The following is an 18949-nucleotide window of genomic DNA, read 5'->3' as shown; positions in this document are numbered from 1 at the left end:
GAAATGATGGATTCTTATTTCATATAGTTGGAAGAGATCACAGGGGCCATCAGCCACCAGCCCAGCCCCCCTGCCAAGCAGGAAACATCATTAGAGCATACATATGGTTGTCAAGCTTTTGTTTAGAGACCTCCAAAGGAAGGAGATCTTTCAATGATGATCCTTGACATCTGTTTAAGATAAAAATTTAAGATTAACCATCTGTTTTGGAGGGCAATAGGGCGAGGTGAGCTGGTAATTAAGGTTCCTTGTTGAGACACATGTAAGATATATTACTACTTATTTGTCATTTATAGATAGAAGAATATATAGCTTTTTGTTTCCCATAAAAGGGCAAAAGGAAATGGGTGTATCTTTTGTGATTGGTTCTAGCAAACAGCCAATAGGAATTTCAACCAGGCTGATTGGACAGAGGCAGCCACAGGAGGAGCAAGGGGGCTGGGTTAAGGAAATATAAGTGCTGGCCATAACGGCAGGAGGCCAGGCCAGAGCTTGGTAACCATATACCACTGTGCCTCTCATTTATTTGTCTGACAAATAAATTATTATTTTAATTTCTCTATTGCTGCGTTGAATATTTCATTCCAGCTAAGCGTTAACCACAAGCAGGGTGCTACACAATGAGAGAACTTCTTTCTCTGCAGGAAGCCCTGGCTTCACCAGTTCAGGTGGCAGCTGACTCGGCTCCAAGGCCATCCAGACGTGACGCTAAATCACACAACACATTTTCCCCAAGCAGCTCCTCAGTAGATATTAAAGCTCTATTGAACACATTGTTGGATACTGAATTATAGTTTAGATCATATTGCTGTGTCACTGACCATACTTCACTGCTCACCAGACTGACAGTGCAATCCTATGCAATCCTATTCAGAAGTGAGTAACACCCACTGAGTTCAATGGGGCTTATTCCCAGGTGAGTACAGACTGCCGGTTAAACCAGTCTCTATCTGAAGTAGTTTGGTAAAATTCATTTTTACCAGAAAAGCTATTCTGAGGTAAAGTAACAAAGATTCTCATGGCACCTTAAATACTATAGTATGTATTATGGAAGAGAATAGATACCCACTTCACCAGATACGTAGAGAGGAATGAGGTCAGAGAAAATGCTATTTCTGAGAGTTCTTAAATAGTACTTCATTTACTAAGCCTTTAATGAAGCAGCTGGTAACAGGGGATTTTGGACTTAAAGCAACTTCAGAATATCAAGGAATTGCATTTATCACTTGATCTTGATTTCATTCACCACCATGTGACCACTGATTCTCTTCTCAGAAAACTGATGGGGCATGAAAGCCGAGCTAAACACCTTTTAGTCAGTTTTTATAATAGCTATTCAAACCTCAGCCCATGTGTGCCATCTCCTCCAGCTGCCCAGAAACAATATTTTCTGGTGTTTGTCCATAGTAAATCACTGATTCTGTTTTTGCCTTTCAGGTAAGTAAATCTTATTATGTGTATCATATTATTTGTTATATTATTGGTTTCCAAACTTGAATTTACTCATCTGCAATGTATGCGATATCTGCAATTTATCATGTGTCCCGCACTTTCATTACCCATTCTTCTTTGGAGGAATGTCCAGTGTTTCCCAAACCCCTAAAAAGTACCCTGTAACTGAGAAACATTAAGCTGAGGGAGAATTGCGTTTCTGAGGCTGGGCAGTTACCACAGGTCCAAACCGAGCCATCCCACCAGCTTCTCAGTACCTTAATCCCCTGCAATTGTTTTTTTACAGACTTACAGTAGTGCTAGATCCCCTGTCCCCTCCTATTTATACCAGCTTCTCCACCCCCCCCCCCCGAAGGCATTTCACCAGAATATAGTGATGCCTGTTTTGGTGCTCTGGCTTTTGTTTTATGGGCTGCTGTTGTCTATTCTTTGTGCCAACCTAAGAAAGGTGGAGCTGTCGTCATCATGAACAAAACTGACTACATTCAGGAGGCTCAGAGACAACTTTCCAATACCGCCTTTTACATAAAATTGGACTCGGACCCCACACAAGAATACAAAAAAGAACTGAACAAGATTGTTAAGGAGCTACCCCCACACATCCAAGAACAGGTCCTCACAAACACACCAACAGAACCTCGACCAGGAACTTTCTATCTTCTACCTAAAATACACAAACCAGGAAATCCAGGACGCCCCATCATTTCAGGTATTGGCACTATTACAGTGGGTGTCTCCGGTTATATGGACTCTGTTCTGAAACCATATGCCATCAGTGCTCCCAGCTATGTACATGACACCACAGATTTTCTGAGGAAAATACAATCTTTAAATAATCTTCCCAACAATACTATACTAGCTACTATGGATGTGGAATCTCTGTATACCAACATCCCACACAATGATGGTTTACAAGCTATAAGGAACACCATTTCTGATGAAACCACAGCGGACTTTGCTACCAAACTCTGCCAATTTGTCCTTACCCACAACAACTTCAAATTTGGTGATGACCTGTTCCTTCAGATCAGCGGCACAGCAATGGGCACCCACATGGCCCCACAGTATGCCAACATCTTCATGGCGGATTTAGAACAACGTTTCCTAAACTCCTACCCACTCAAACCTCTCTTGTACCTGCGATACATTGACGATATTTTTATCATCTGGACACATGGTCAACAGACCCTGGACACCTTCCACCAGAAATTCAATGATTTTCACCCCACAATCAACCTAACAATGAATCAATCTATGCAAGAAATACATTTTTTGGACACTACTATAAAAATACAGGATGGGCGCATAGACACCACCTTATACCGCAAACCAACTGACCGACAAACATATCTACATGCCTCTAGCTACCATCCCAAACATACCAAACAGTCCATTGTATATAGCCAGGCACTACGTTACAGCCGCATCTGTTCCAATTCTACAGACAGAGACTCTCACCTAAGAGATCTACAGCAAACCTTTTTAGAACTAAAATACCCAGCAGATGAAGTTAGACAACAGATCAACAGAGCCAGACTGATACCCAGAGAGAACTTGCTGCAAGACAGACCCAAAAAAGAAAATAACAGAACACCTCTAGTCATCACATACAGCTCCCAAGTTAAAACAGTACAACGCATCATCAGAGATCTACAACCTCTCCTGGACAATGACAGTTCTCTTTCTCAAGCTCTGGGAGGAAGACCTTTCATTGCCTACAGACAGCCACCCAATCTTAAACAACTCCTAACCCACAATAATACTACAACCAGACTTAACACGGACACTGGCACCAGAGCCTGCAATAAACCCAGATGCCAACTTTGCTGCCACATACACCCAGACAACACCATTACTGGCCCCAAGAACATCACACATACCATCTCGGGACTATTTAATTGCTCATCGTCTAACATTGTGTATGCCATCAAATGCCAACAGTGTCCTTCAGCTCTCTATATTGGACAAACAGGCCAAACCTTACGCCAAAGAATAAACGGACATAAATCTGACATCAGGAACCACAAGACAGAGAAACCAGTAGGAGAACACTTCAATCTCCCAGGACATTCTATACAAGATCTCAAAGTAGCTGTTCTATTACAAAGGAATTTCAGAAATAGACTGGAAAGAGAAGCTGCTGAATTGCAACTTATTACCAAACTTAAAACCATGGAGAGACCTGGTCTGAACAAAGACATTGGATTCTTATCTCATTATACATGACAAAGCCATTTTTCACCTTCTCACCCCTTGCTTTTTCCTGTAAGACCTATTGCAGTCGTTAAGAGTCGTCAACAGGCTCATCACAGCTATCTGCCAATCACCCAATCCCACCACCCTTCTGAGTAATACCCCTCCCCACCTTCTCACTATATAGAAGGCTCTGGTGACTTCTGTTTCAGTGTATCTGAAGAAGTGTGCATGCACACGAAAGCTCATACCAAGAACTAACTTAGTTGGTCTTTAAGGTGCTACTGGAAGGAATTTTTTTATTTTGTTTTGACTAAGAAAAATAGTTTGGAAAAATTGCTGGGAGTTCCAGAATTCTCACAAAACTTTCATGGCAATGTGCGATTGGATTCAGCACATTGAGGTACTTCATCTGTATGTTCTGCTTGTTCTTCAGGTGAAGATTTGTCACTTACCCATGCCAGTAGTATGGTCTCCTGGCCTGTATGCATTAGGCTTTACTTTGACCCTGCTCCAGCCAGGGCCATCCTTGCGATCCTGATAAAAATTACACAGATCCTCCTCAAAACTGCAACTTGCCTGTGAAGGACTGAAGGAAATTTCTGAAAGGAAGTTAGGAGAAAGGAAGAGATAAAATGAATTTGCATGGTAAGCAAGCGTACACAGAGCAATACAAGCATTAGAACAACAATGCATCAAGACAACAATCAATGTTGTTTTATTTGTTCATTAACGGCAGCTGTGCATATTATCCAAGGCAGACATATGTGAAGACTCTCTTTGGGTTAAAAGGGTCCTCTGCACCCACCTGTGCATATGTGGAAACCATGCAACAGGGCCAACAGGGGGGCGGGAGGTCTGTGCATGCCTCCCATGCTCCCATGCAGCCTTCCCACTCAGGTCATCAGTGCAAGTTGTCTGAACAAGTAAGTAAGAAGGGAGGCTCTGGGGAGATGTGTCCAGACCTCCCATTTCACCTAAGGTCCCATTGCCTGCCCATGGCCTTGTGTACACATGGAAAGAGGAAATCAAACCAGTGAACCTATGGAAGTCTGTCTCTCCACACTGGACAGAATGAATACCTGCTCTAAATAAATATGGCAAAACTCAAGCGGATATAAACCTCTCACATCTGTATGACAAATTGAGTCGTCTTTATTTCTTTTAAGTATAAAAAAATGGCCCATAAAAATAAATAACATATCAAAAAGAATGAAAACTCCTTCAAGATATCATGCTTAAATAGATCCATTTTTGTGCTGTTGCTCCATTTTAAAGATATATGGTAGAAATTTAAAGTTTTCAATGTGACAGCCCTCTAACATTTAAAAATACATAAATCAATATTTCCCTAAGAGAACAGATCCAACATCAGTTAAGAGTTACCAGCCTATATCTCCTTAATAAGGATTACAAAATATTTGCACACATACTAGCAAATAGATTGAAATGCATATTGAAAGAGTATATCCCTGAGGATCAAGCAGGATTTCTCCCAGGGTGCCACATGAAAAATAATATAAGATATGCAATAGATACTCTAGAGCAGGGATTGTCAGCCTGGTCCCTACCGCCCACTAGCGGGCGTTTCAGGATTCTAGGTGGGCTGTAGGGGGTTCTATGGCACAAGCTGAATCCTCCTTCCATCGAGCACTGGTGGGCGGTAAGGAAATTTTACCATCAAGAAAGATGCATTAGTGGGCGGTAGGTATAAAAAGGTTGACTACCCCTGCTCTAGAGTATCTAGAAGTGATAAACAAAAAACAGGCAGCGTTGCTGTTTATTGATGCTGAGAAAGCATTCAACAATGTCTCCTGGAGGTTTATGAAAAAAACACTGGAGATGATAGGAGTGGGAGAGAATTTCTATAAAGGTATAAATGCAATATATTCGCAACAAAGAGCTAAACTAGTTATAAATAACAATCTAACAGAAAACTATAATATTAAGAGAGGTAAAAGACAGGGGTGCCCTTTATCCCCACTGCTATTTATTTTGGTGTTGGAAATTCTGAAGATGAACATCAGAAAAGAAAAGAACATAAGGGGTATAGTTATCGGAAATAAGACCTTCAAAGTAAAAGCCTTTGCTGACGACCTGACTATAACAACAGAAAACCCAAAAGAAAGTGTGTCAATAGTGCTAGAAAAGATTACAGAATTTGGGCTAGTCACAGGTTTCAAACTCAAGAAAGAAAAAACCAAAATGTTAGTAAAATAAATATGAGGGAGGAGGATAGAAGAGAACTACAGCAACTTACAGGACTGACAACTTGTAAAAGAATCAAATATCTAGGAATCTGGATATTGGCAAAGAATATAAATCTAATGGTGACGCGGGTGGCGCTGTGGGTAAAACCTCAGTGCCTAGGACTTGCCGATCGTATGGTCGGCAGTTCGAATCCCTGTGGCGGGGTGAGCTCCCGTCTTTCGGTCCCTGCTCCTGCCCACCTAGCAGTTCGAAAGCACCCCTAAGTGCAAGTAGATAAATAGGTACCACTTTATAGCGGGAAGGTAAACGGCGTTTCCGTGTGCTGCGCTGGTGCCGGCTTGCCAGAGCAGCTTTGTCACGCTGGCCACGTGACCCGGAAGTGTCTCCGGACAGCACTGGCCCCCGGCCTCTTAAGTGAGATGGGCGCTTAGAGTCCATCTAAGTCCCTAGAGTCCCTAGAGTCGGACACGACTGGCCCATATGGGCAGGGTTACCTTTACCTTTACCTATAAATCTATATAAAGACAACTATATACCAACCTGAAAGGAAATAAAAAGAAACTTGGAAAATATGGGACAGGTTAAAATTATCATTCTGGGGTAGGACCTCCCCAATAAAAATGAATGTGTTGCCTAAAATGCTTTTTCTATTCCCAGCCATCCCAGTAGTGGACAGTGTAAAAACCTTTTAAGACCTGGCAGAAAGATATAACAAGATTTATTTGGCAGGGCAAGAGGTCGAGAATAAGTTATAAATTACAGAAAAAGAGGAGGTTTTGCACTGCCAAACTTAGAGTTGTATCATGAAGGTGCATGCCTATCGTGGATTAAGGAATGGATAGTATTGAAGAACACTGACATACTAGACCTAGAGGGCTTTAACAATCATTTTGGTTGGCATGCTTACCTATGTTATGACAAAGCGAGAGTTCACACAGATTTTACGAATCATGTAATAAGAAGGTCCCTATATGCAGTCAGGTTAAAAAACAAGGGTATCTTGGAACAAAAGACACCCTGGTGGTTGTCGCTGACGGAAGCCATGACAGTAAAAAAAGGTTAACATGATGAATGATTGGGTTACATATAAAGAAATTCTCTGTGAAGAAGGCAACCAATTAAAACTAAAAAATTTTGAAGAAATAAAAAGTAGAGTGACTAATTGGTTACAGTATGACCAAATACATGACCTATTCAAACAAGATAAAAAAGGGGCTTTAACAAAGAACTTTCAACGTTTGAAAGAGACTTGATATACAATGACGATAAAACACTGTCCAAAATGTATAAAATCTTATTAGAATGGTCGGTGAAGGATGAGGAGGTAAAATCTGCCACGATAAAGTGGGCAAGAGATCTACGTCATAACATACAACTTTCAGATTGGCAAAAACTGTGGAGGGAAGACCTTAAATTTACAGCTTGTTATTCTATTAAGGAAAACTACATGAAGGTCTTCTATCGCTGGTATATAACACTGAGGAAATTAGCAATAATGTACAAAAATAATTCAGATCTTTGCTGGAAATGTAAGGAGGCGGTAGAATCGATGTATCACGCCTGATGGACCTGTAAAAAAATGAAGGAATATTGGGACTTAATTTATAACGAGTTGAAAAAAATGTTTAAAATCTCATTTCCCCCAAAACCTGAGGCATTTCTTTTAGTGATTATTGGGAGGGAGCTCCCAAGAGATCTAAATAACTGGAAAAGTGAGACAAAACCATCAATAAAAGATTGGCAGATCAAACTGATTGAATACACCGAGATGGATAAATTGACTGGACAGAGAAGGGATCAAGCGAAACAAAAATTTAGCAAAGATTGGAATACATTCAAAGTGAAAGACTACTGTGGAGAATTACAATTTTTGCCTGGTTTAGATTAACTATTGTAATGAGAAACATCTAAAAGTAGTGGATAAGCTGGTCACCAACAATCTATATTCACAATGATATACATTTGACAAAGAATTCTAAAAGAACCAAGTAAGAAGGGGAGGGAAGTCATAGGTAATTAGAACATCAATAAGTCAAAGAATAAAGAATATATTTTTGTTTTTTCTTTATTATGATTTAGAAACAGTTGTACAGTGGTACCTCGGGTAAAGTACTTAATTCGTTCCGGAGGTCCGTTCTTAACCTGAAACTGTTCTTAACCTGAAGTACCACTTTAGCTAGTGGGGCCTCTGAGGTACTATTTCTGGGTTAGCAGAGTCTGTAACCTGTAACCTGAAGTGTATGTAATCTGAGGTACCACTGTACATCAAGAAGAAATTGAAACTTTATATTGTGATCTTATGTTAAGAAAGCATTTCTGTTGTAAAAAATCAATAAAGATGAATTGTTATATATCCACATATATGGAGAATACCAAGAGCACAGTTTGGCCTGCTTCATATTTTTCTGTGATAAATGGCACCTGGATCATGTTAGCACTAAAATAGAAAAGGTGGTACCTTCTCTACCATGCACAAAGTATTAACAAAACTTGGCAAAATTTGAAACTGTTGAAATACTTATATACCACCCAATTTAAAAAGATTAGCTATATGCAATTTTGACACCAAATCACCAACGTTTGCTACGTTTGGGATTACACATAACAGAAATACAGTGGTACCTCGGGTACATACGCTCCAGGTTACAGACGCTTCAGGTTACAGACCCCGCTAACCCAGAAATAGTACCTTGGGTTAAGAACTTTGCTTCAGGATGAGAACAGAAATCACACGGCAGCAGCGGGAGGCCCCATTAGTTAAGTGGTGCTTCAGGTTAAGAACAGTTTCAGGTTAAGTACTTAACCCAAGGTACCACTGTACAATGTAAATACAAATGGAGAGAGTTCTTTTAACTCAGTGGTCATTTGATATAGGTGACATATTACCATTATTCCCCATTAATGTTGTGTTATTGAGTTACTGATGGTCCCAATTTACACGACTAATTAAATAAAAAAGTTGCACTAAATAAGATACATCTAAGTACAGCACTTGCAAATTCATGCAACATTTTGAAATCTAACAGCAAATCAGAAAACTCAGGGAGGAAATTCATACCTGTCCGATTGCTGCAGAAAACGGGAGAGAAAGAAATGTCATCAAGAGCAATATATCCTCCATTCGCACTGTTGAAAGCAACTTCAAAAATCACCTGGAAACAAAACCCAAGTAGAGAAACTTCATTGTTGTACCAATCATTCATTAACTAATAGCTTAATAATGATAGTTTTATTATTTCATTGCAACAAAGCTACGTAACTCCCAATACCACACATGAGAGGGAATGCTTGAAACTGCACCCCCCAGGTGTCTGGCAGGAGGACAGGACGTGTGGAGAAGATGGCGGTGGCTTGGGAAAAAGCCTCATGGGCCAAATTAGATCCTTGGCGGGCTTAATTTGGTCTGCAGGCCAAGGTTCTTCATGCCTGTTTCAGGGGCAGATGTTCATATAACTCAAATAAAAGGCAACTAATGACCAACAATGGCAGGCAGATTGATATACAGTAGTGTATACAGATTGCTCTGTGCATACATCAGCTTGTGTAAGATTTCATAAGTGCACACCATATGTACAGCATAATGTGTGACAATTGCACATGCGTCTATTCGCCAGCATTTAACTGTTGGTAGCGAAACTAAACTTGATTGTGCTCATAAATAGAAATATGTGTATCTATCAAAGTTCAAGGTGTTTTTCTTATAGAAGAAATCCAATACAGTGGTGCCCCGCAAGACGAATGCCTCGCAAGACGGAAAACCCGCTAGATGAAAGGGTTTTCCGTTTTGGAGGTGCTTCGCAAAACGAATTTCCTATGGGCTTGCTTTGCAAGACGAAAATGTCTTGCGAGTTCCTGCGGGTTTTTTTTTCCTCCCCCCCCCTTTTTCTAAGCCGCTAAGCCGCTAAAAGCCGCTAAAAGCCGCTAAGCCGCTAATAGCGCTAATCCGCTAATCCGTCAATGGGCTTGCTTCGCAAGACGAAAAAACCGCTAGACGAAGAGACTCGCGGAACGGATTCTTTTCGTCTTGCGAGGCACCACTGTATGAATATTCTTTTGGGGAAAGTTTGATACAAGGGTTAGAGTGTTGTTCTAAGACCTGGGAAACCATTGTTCAAATCTGCCATGAGGCTCACTGTCACCACAATGTGTCACTATATTGGGTCAGTTACAGTCTCTCAGCCTAACCAACTTCACAGGGCTGTTATGAAAATAAATAAGGAGAGAGCTCTTTGGAGAAAAGTTAGGCTATAAATATAAAAATAATTATTAAAATATATTTGGGACGGACCCTTAAACAACATGTGATTCCATCAGCATGGGAAGACCCCTCCCCACCCTGAGCCATCACAAGCCGTATGGTCATTCCATGCAGAACATTGTGAAGAAGAACTTTCCACAAAGCTGTCTGAACTGCACTGATCACCCATAATTTTTCTAGGGTTCATCCTAGAAATTGATCATATCTTCTAGAAAATTCTATTTAGTATATTAATACACTGCTTAATGCATCAAGTCTGTACACACACTCCATGGCTGCATGTTAAACATAGTTTTCACAGCAATATTGGAGAGAGAGCAATTTGTCAGAAGACATCTACTTCCAAGTGGAACATTCAAGTTGTATGAGTTTTAACTATTCATATTGAAGAAAAGAGAATGGCATAAAAAAGTCACTTTCGTGTGATAGTACTTTTCAAACTGTAGAATATGCAAGTGTGCAGTTCAGTATTTGGAGCCTTACCTCCATTGGATATGGTGCACTGAAGTCAACTTCTCCTAAGACCCAATCCTTACTCACAGAACCATCTGCTTTCCAAAGTTCTTCATAAAAGCCATTTATGTCTCTCATGTAGACAGTGAATACAATTCCACTTTCCTGCTGCACTTGGTAATAAAAGGACAAGCAGCCCGACATAGGAGTTGTTGTCCTAGGTGAGACCAGCTGAGCCACTTCCTGGAAATGTTTGACATAGAGAGAGTCCACATACATATAATGACCTAAAAATCAGAGAAGCTTCTTTTAATGCTTAATGAAATGGCTTCTGCAACATATAAACAGTGGGAAGTAAATTGGATGTGTTATTTTTTATAAACAACAAATACTGAGCACTCTACTTCAAGTTTTTCAGGAATGCCAGTGCAAATATTTGGAGCATTATGGGAAGATGCCAGACACAGTGTAAAAATGCAGGCTATACCAGTTTTCCTGATCAGGTTGGCTGACAGAAGTGCCATCAAGAAACAAAGAGACAGCAACAGTAACAGGCCATTAAGATTAATTGACAATGCAAATACTGTCCCCACCCCCATGCGTGGACAGAGACAGGAGAACTGGGAGGGGGAGGTTGACATGATGTAACCACAGGAGAGAACAGCGGCCTTTGCAGGAGTTTTATTAAAAGAGCAAGAAGGAAGGAGGGACAGAACTCCATGTGGGATGCTGGGAGAGGCTTCATGGAGAAACCTGGGTGCATAGCTGGCTTCTGCTCTGGACCCAAGCTTGCTGAAGCCATGGAAGATGCAACAACAGGCACCTTGAGGTGCAATGTTCTGCACTCCTTCCATGAAGGCTCAGGTATAAATATGTGTAATTATTATTATTATTATTATTATTATTATTAATTTGTACCCTGCCCATCTGGCTGGGTTTCCCCAGCCACTCTGGGCGGCTTCCAACAGAATATTAAAATACAATAGTCTATTAAACATTAAAAGCTTCCCTAAACAGAGCTGCCTTCAGATGTCTTCTAAAAGTCTGGTAGTTGTTTATCTCTTTGACATCTGGTGGGAGGGTGTTCCACAGGCGGGCGCCACTACCGAGAAGGCCCTCTGCCTGGTTCTCTGTAACTTGGCTTCCCACAGTGAGGGAACTGCCAGAAGGCCCTCGGAGCTGGACCTGTGTCTGGGCAGAATGATGGGGGTGGAGACGCTCCTTCAGATATACTGGACCAAGGCCATTTAGGGCTTTAAAGGTCAACACCACACACTTTGAATTGTGCTCAGAAACGTACTGGGAGCCAATGTAAATAAACCTTAGTTCATAAAGACATTGTAGCCACCGTTGTGTCCTGATTTTCCAGCCAAAATACAACCCTGGAACTCCCTGGAATCCTTTTAGTTCTGTGTCATACAGCATATCATCCAAACAAACCTTGGCTACAGGTCACAGGTAATGAGGAGAGAGCTTAACCAGGATCCCTGGTTCAAACAACAAACTAAGGTTCCCCCAAAGCTTCCTGGGAACAGTTGGCTGTTATAAGTGCCGACAGTTGTTAAGAGACCCTGGTTCCCCTCACAGTACTACAGTTCTCAGAGTTCCCTATGAAGAGGAATTGATTGTTAAATCATTCTGAGATATTGTAGTTCAGGGAGGGTAACAGGGGTGTCCTTGCTTCTCTCTATAACAAACTACAGCGCCCAGAACTCCCTGGGGGCAGCAATGACTGTTTACAGTGGTATCAGAGTGCATGAAATTTATGGTTTAGCTGCCCCACCATGCTGACCTGAAAGGACCAAGGAAGAGCAAAGCAGCTACCATCTCCTCAAGAGCCAGCACATTTGCACTGAACCATTGTTTGGCTTAGTGTGACATGACAATGAGACCATGGGTACTGGTTGATGGACTAATACATATGCAGAAAGGCGATCCATTTAGATTTTCCACCTCAGGCACACATACAAAAATACTGGGCCAGACTGACCTAGTTAAGTACCACGGCTGCTTGTAGTCTCAAAGTTTAAAAACTATTTCATTGAGGAGATGGGGTAAAGAGGGAGAGAGGAAAATATCAGACATTAGTCAAGCTAACGTGCATAAAAACTGTGGCGCTAGATACTAAAACAACAACATGTTTCATCATGAAAAGTTTTCTGTTGTATTGTGTATACTTGTTGCTAGGGAGGAATTATACAACGGTAGCGGAAGTAACTGGCTCATTTTTTCAAACTGTTAACTTTTAGTTATTGGCCACTTCTCTTCTGGATTATGAAAAGGCTTGGCTTTACAGTGGGTGCCTCTTTTTATGGTGCTGGCAAACTCCTGCTTCCCAATGCATTTCCAACACAGATTTTATGTTGACCATAATTCGATCAGGACATCTTTTTTCCCTTCTTTAAAGGTGCAACCAATTAGTAAAACCTAAGCCAAATTAAATGGAACAATTTTGTCCAAAACCAAAGCATAATGCTGGATCAAAAAAGATTTAGAAATGTCTGGGCTATGTGTACTCAGCACCAAAAAGTGTGACCAGTGACCACTGTCCAGGCAAGGAGCTGGAGCCACTTTCTACCTCTCTGGAATTCTAAGAACTCACTCACCACCTATTTATTCTTTTCCCCTCTATGGTAACCATTCTCATGGGAGTTTGTTGCAATATCCATTTCTAATTCTATACACAGAAAGTTGTATTCTGTGACCATACAGAATACAAAGACAGGAGCTCAATTTGTTAGTATTTACCCAAAGTAAATAAACAGATCTTTATAACTAATTTACTGCATTGATAGGTTATAATCAAGTATCTGAACCAGAGTACCGTATGTCTTCAAAACTAGCCCTGAGACATCCCACTTCTAGTATTTTTCATTGTTAAAATGTGTTTTTAGTGCAAAAAGGTGACAAAGAACTATGCTATATTACCGTGTGTTGATAGAACATCAAATAATTCCACGTGTCTTTAAAATGCAGTCATTATTATTATTTATTGAATTTACATACTGCCCTATATTTGAAGGTTTCAGGGCAGTTCACATAAAAGGATCACAGTATATAAAATAAAAATAAAAGCAATTACCCAATAATACCACCCTCCTCCAAAAGAAGCACATTTTAAAAGGGTATGGGGATGTTGATCAGGTCAACCCAAGGCCTGGTTAAAAAGGAACGTTTCTGCCCGGCGCCTAAAGGTGTATAGTGAAGGCGCCAGGTGAACTTCCTAGGGGAGAGCATTCCACAGAGGGGGAGCCACTGCAGAGAAGGCCCATTCTCGAGTTGCCACCCTCTGCACCTCTCAAGGGGGAGGCACACAAAGGAGGGCCTCGGAAGATGATCTCGGGGTCCAGGTAGGTTCTTATGGAGACAGGCGGTCCTTGAAGTATTGTGGTCCTGAGCCATTTAAGGCTTTAGAGGTCAAAACCAGCACTTTGAATTGGGCCCAGAAACTAATCGACAGCCAGTGCAGTTGGACCAGGATTGTTGCAATACGTTCAAATGGTCTTGTCCCAGTGAGCTGCTGAGTTCTGCACCAGCTGAAGTTTCCAAACTGTCTTCAGAGGTAGCCCTACGTATAACACATTGCAGTAATCTAACCTTGAGGTTACCAGAACATAGACAACAGTAGTTAGGCTACTGTTACTTATGAGCCAGCTCTGTAAATCATTCCTTTCATCTTTCAGCATCATCGAGCATTTAATGTTTCCTGCTCTTCAAGCAGCACTTCAAGCACTCTTCAACTCTAGCACTGCCTTGGAGCAGTGCTAGAGTTGCCATATGTCTGGGAAATCCCGGACATGTCCCCTCTTGGGGGGCCAACATGCCCATCCAGGGGATTTTAAAATTTTAAAGGAAATGTCTGGGTGTTGGGGGAGATTAAATTTGTTGTTTATTTCTGGATTTCTTTGGCTCGGGCTGCTCTGCACACTGCAGCCACTGACAGCCCCAGCCAAAGAAAGCGGCTACAGGTCTGGTGGCTCTGGGCCTCTCTTTCCCAGCTTGGGCTGTCCTCTTTTTTGCTCTTTAAGATATAGCAACCCTAAGTAAGTGCCACGCATTTTAACAACAGCAACAACAAAAAGGTGCCAGGACTGCGTACCCTTGAGTGCTGGCTTGGAGTCTGGAAGAAGTTTATGATAATAAAACACCTCCTCCTAGCCTGTGGCGCTTCATCAATTCTATAATCAGTGCTGAAATAAATGTCAAAAATCCCTGGAAAATGCATTATTTCTTTGCTTGAGGTAAAACAATGGTTCTCTTTCTATAAGATTTCTATAAGATTATCACTACATTGCACTATTTCCCCCATAAAAGTTCTTTTTTTAATCTTTATGTGGTCTCGGCGGCCGCTCCCAGTCACCAGTCTAGCTGCCGCATTCTGGATTACTTGTAGTTTCTGGGTCACCTTTAAAGGTAGCCCCACATGGAGCGCATTGCAGTAGTCCAAGTGAGAGATAACTAGAGCATGCACCACTCTGGCAAGACAGTCCACAGACAGGTAGGGTCTCACCTGCATACCAGATGGAGCTGATAAACAGCTGCCCTGGACACAGAATTGACCTGCGCCTCCATGGACAGCTGGGAGCCCAAAATGACTCCCAGGCTGCGCACCTGGTCCTTCAGGGGCATGATTACGCCATTCAGAACCAGGGAGTCCTTCACACCTGCCTGCCCCGTCCCCCCAAAACAGTACATCTGTCTTGTCAGGATTCAACCTCAATCTGTTTGCTGCTATCCATCTTCCAACTGCCTCCAGACACTCACACAGGACCTTCACCGCCTTCACTGGTTCTGATTTAAAAGAGAGGTAGAGCTGGGTATCATCCACATATTGATGGACACCCAGCCCAAACCCCCTGATGATCTCTCCCAGAGGCTTCATAAAGATGTTAAAAAGCATGGGGGAGAGGACAGAACCCTGAGGCACCCCACAAGTGAGAACCCAGGGGTCTGAACACCACTTTCTGGACACGGCCCGGAATGAAGGAGCAGAACCACTGTATAACAGTGCCCCCAGCTCCCAGCCCCTCTAGACCAGGGGTCAGCAACCTTTTTCAGCCATGGGCCAGTCCCCTGTCCCTCAGACCATGTGGTGGGCTGGACTATATTTTGAAAAAGAAGAAGAAAAAAGAACGAATTCCTATGCCCCACAAATAACCCAGAGATGCATTTTAAATAAAAGAACACATTCTACTCATGTAAAAACACGCTGATTCCTGGACCGTCCACAGGCTGGATTGAGAAGGCAATTGGGGCACATCTGGCCCCCAGGCCTTAGGTTGCCTACCCCTGCTCCAGTTGATTGTTGTGGTCAATGGTATCAAAGGCCACAGAGAGATCCAGCAGAACTAGGAAACAGCTTTCACCTTTGTCCGTTGCCCGCCAGAGATCATCGACCAGTGCAACCAAAGCAGTTTCAGTCCCATGATGAGGCCTAAATCCCGACTGGAAGGGATCCAAATGGTCCGCATCCTCCAGGCGTGCCTGACAGTACAGTAAGAGAACTTACTTACAAGAACTTCCTGACAGTAAGAGCTGTTTGACAGTGGAATTTGCTGCCAAGGAGTGTGGTGGAGTCTCCTTTGGAGGTCTTTAAGCAGAGGCTTGACAACTATATGTCAGTAGTGCTCTGATGGTGTTTCCTGCTTGGCAGGGGGTTGGACTCAATGGCCCTTGTGGTCTCTTCCAACTCTATGATTCTATGAGTTGTTCAGCAACCACCCACTCAATCACCTTGCCCAAGAATGGAAGATTTGGGACTGGGTGATAGTTGGCCATATTGGCTGGGTCTAAAGATATTTTTTTTAAGAAGCGGTTTAATAACCGCCTCTTTCAGCGGGTCTGGGAAGGCTCCCTCACAGAGAGAAGCTTTTATAAGCCAGGATGGGCAAGGATCAAGGAGACAGGTGGTTGGTTTCACTTGTCCAAGCAGCCTGTCCACATCCACAGATTGGAATTGAGCCCACTCAACCTGACTAGACAGAACTCTAGCACTCTCCCGGCCCCGGCCCTGCTCCCACGGTGGAGTCTACCTCTTCCCGAATCTGAGCGACTTTATCTGCAAAAAACTTTGCAAAATCATTGCAGGAGATCATGTGGCCCGTACTGGGCCCCGATATAGCAGGTGGTTCCGCTAAATTGCGAATCACCTGAAAAAGTCCCCTGCTTCTGTTTTCTGCATATGCAATAGAGGCGGCAAAGAAAGTCTTCTTTGCTGTCACTACCGCCACTTGGTAGGCTCGACGTTGAGTTCTAACCCGTGTCCAGTCAGCTTCAGAATGAGTTATCCACCACAGGCGCTCTAGCTGTCTCAGCAACTGTTTCATTGCCCTCTGATCCGTGGAAAACCACGGAGCTGTCCGGGGTCCATGCAATCGGAGAGGGCGCTTCAAAGCCAGACAGTCAATAGCCCTGGTTAACTCCACATTCCAGCGGGCCACCAGGGAATCAGCTGAAAGGCCATCAACATGGGATAAAGCATCCCCTACCACTCTCTGGAAACCATTTGGATCCATTAAGTGGCGGGGGCGGACCATCCGAATTGGTCCCACCTCCCTGCAGAGGGGATGGGTCGCAGAGAAGTCCAGTTGCACCAGGAAGTGATCTGACCATGGCACTTCTTTCATTTCGCTTTTACTTAATGTCAGATCACCAACATCCATGGAGGTAAACACCAGGTCTAAGGCATGTCCGCGGCTATGAGTTGGGCCAAAATTATTCAGGGACAGCCCCATGGAGGCCATGCTTTCCACGAAATCCCGAGGGGCCCCTTGTAAGGTCGTGTCGGCATGGATGTTAAAATCCCCTAGGACAACCAAACTAGGTGTCTCCAGGAGAACATCTGCCACAACCTGAAGCAGCTCGGGCAGGAAATCCTTGGTGCAGCGGGGAGGTCAGTACACCAGAAGGAATCCTGTACTGCCCCTATTGCCCAGCTTCCAGAACATGCACTCAGAGAACTGGGTCTTCCCAATAGAACGCCTGGTGCAAACTAATGACTTCCTAAAAATCACTGCAACCCCCCTCCCCGCCCACAAGGCCTGGGTTGCTGTGCGTAAGAGAAAACTGGTGGACAAGCAGCGGCAACGACAGGCCCATCTGCTTCATCCAACCAAGTCTCTGTCACACATGCCAAGTCAAGTCCTCCATCCATGATCAAGTCATGGATGGCAGTTGTCTTATGAATCATTGACCTGGCATTGCACAGCAGCACCTTCAGGTCATGTGGGTATCCCTTGCTGATTCTAGTAACCGTCCGGTCAGGACCAGACCCGGAGGCAGGGATAGTCTGGTCTCAGCGTAACTCCTCCTCCTACCCATGATCACTGAGATTGGTTGTCTCAGTGCATCCCCCCCCCCCATGTGTAACCTGCCCCAGCCATTTTGTTGGCTGGGACCCACTCCCCGGCAGCCCTGACCCCTCCCCTTAAGAACAAAACAAAACCTTTAAAAAACAAACAAAAAACACACAATAGAACAATAAAACAATACAAACAATTATATGAAAAACATAAAAAACCTTAAAATTTAAAATTCAGTCGTCATTACTTGTTAATTTTTTTAAAAAAAATCAAGTTTTTTTTTTGTTTGTTCAGGGTATATCTCAACTATGCAGGAAAAGAAAAATGCAGAAAGAATCATCCTAACATAAGGTTGCATATATTATTTGCCTCTGCCAAATAAAGTTCTGCAAACGTAGCTGTGGAACTCCCTTTTGTCATCAAAAGATCACATGAAAAAAGCAGAATTTGCTGAATGAGCAAAAGTAGCCTCTGGAGTTGACATCTGCTCTAGTTTTAGAGCAAAATGCATCTGCTGCACTCAGTCTTTCCAGTGAACAAATATAATACTTTGTGGTTTAACATCTCTGAAGAAGCCTCTAATTTGCCGTCTCATCCCTAGATTGTGAAACAGAGGAAACAAACTTCACAGGCAATATAAACTTTTGTAGGAGAAAAGATGACATGGCCCTCACTTTCTTTTTTGTGAATGTATTTCTTCTTAGGGCTACAACATGCCAGAATAATAGAGGAGGGAGGGATCCCGAGGGTCATCTAGTCCAACTCCCTGCAATGCCGGCATCTCAACACTGCTCTGTTTATTTAGTAGATGCATTATTTGTAACCAAAAATATATTCTATTTTCTTCTCAGCATGGCAGAAGGTGGCAAATTCTTCTTATAAAGGCAAATCAATAAATACAATTCTCTGAATGTTTAAAGAGGCCAGAAATTCTACTTCTGGTCAAGTTGCTTCAATTTAAAATGTTTATCTTTTAGTAAAAGAAAAGGAAGAATATTCTTCTTTCACTATTTATTTTGATGTGTTTCAGGCTTTATTGCAAAGACTCAGAGTGGTGGCAATTTGTTTTATTTTACCCTTA

The 18949-nt window shown here is 42.6% G+C and overlaps 1 protein-coding gene across 7 annotated transcripts in view; it reads right to left on the bottom strand.

Annotated features, from left to right (window-relative positions):
- MAMDC2 (MAM domain containing 2) overlaps positions 1–18949 on the bottom strand; it is an 81267-nt gene that overhangs the window by 30395 nt on the left and 31923 nt on the right. For all 7 annotated transcript variants that reach the window (XM_079996085.1, XM_079996088.1, XM_079996089.1 and 4 more), the window contains 3 exons: positions 10598–10854; positions 8915–9008; positions 4101–4247 (listed from right to left, as the gene is read on the bottom strand). In XM_079996085.1, the coding sequence (XP_079852211.1) occupies positions 4101–4247; positions 8915–9008; positions 10598–10854 (498 nt within the window). The remainder of the gene's footprint in view (positions 1–4100; positions 4248–8914; positions 9009–10597; positions 10855–18949) is intronic.

Source organism: Podarcis cretensis (assembly GCF_951804945.1).
Source record: "Podarcis cretensis genome assembly, chromosome: 11".
NCBI classification, from domain to species: Eukaryota; Metazoa; Chordata; class Lepidosauria; order Squamata; family Lacertidae; genus Podarcis; species Podarcis cretensis.
Note: the sequence above shows the minus strand (reverse complement) of the source record. Positions and strands in the feature narration are given on the sequence as shown.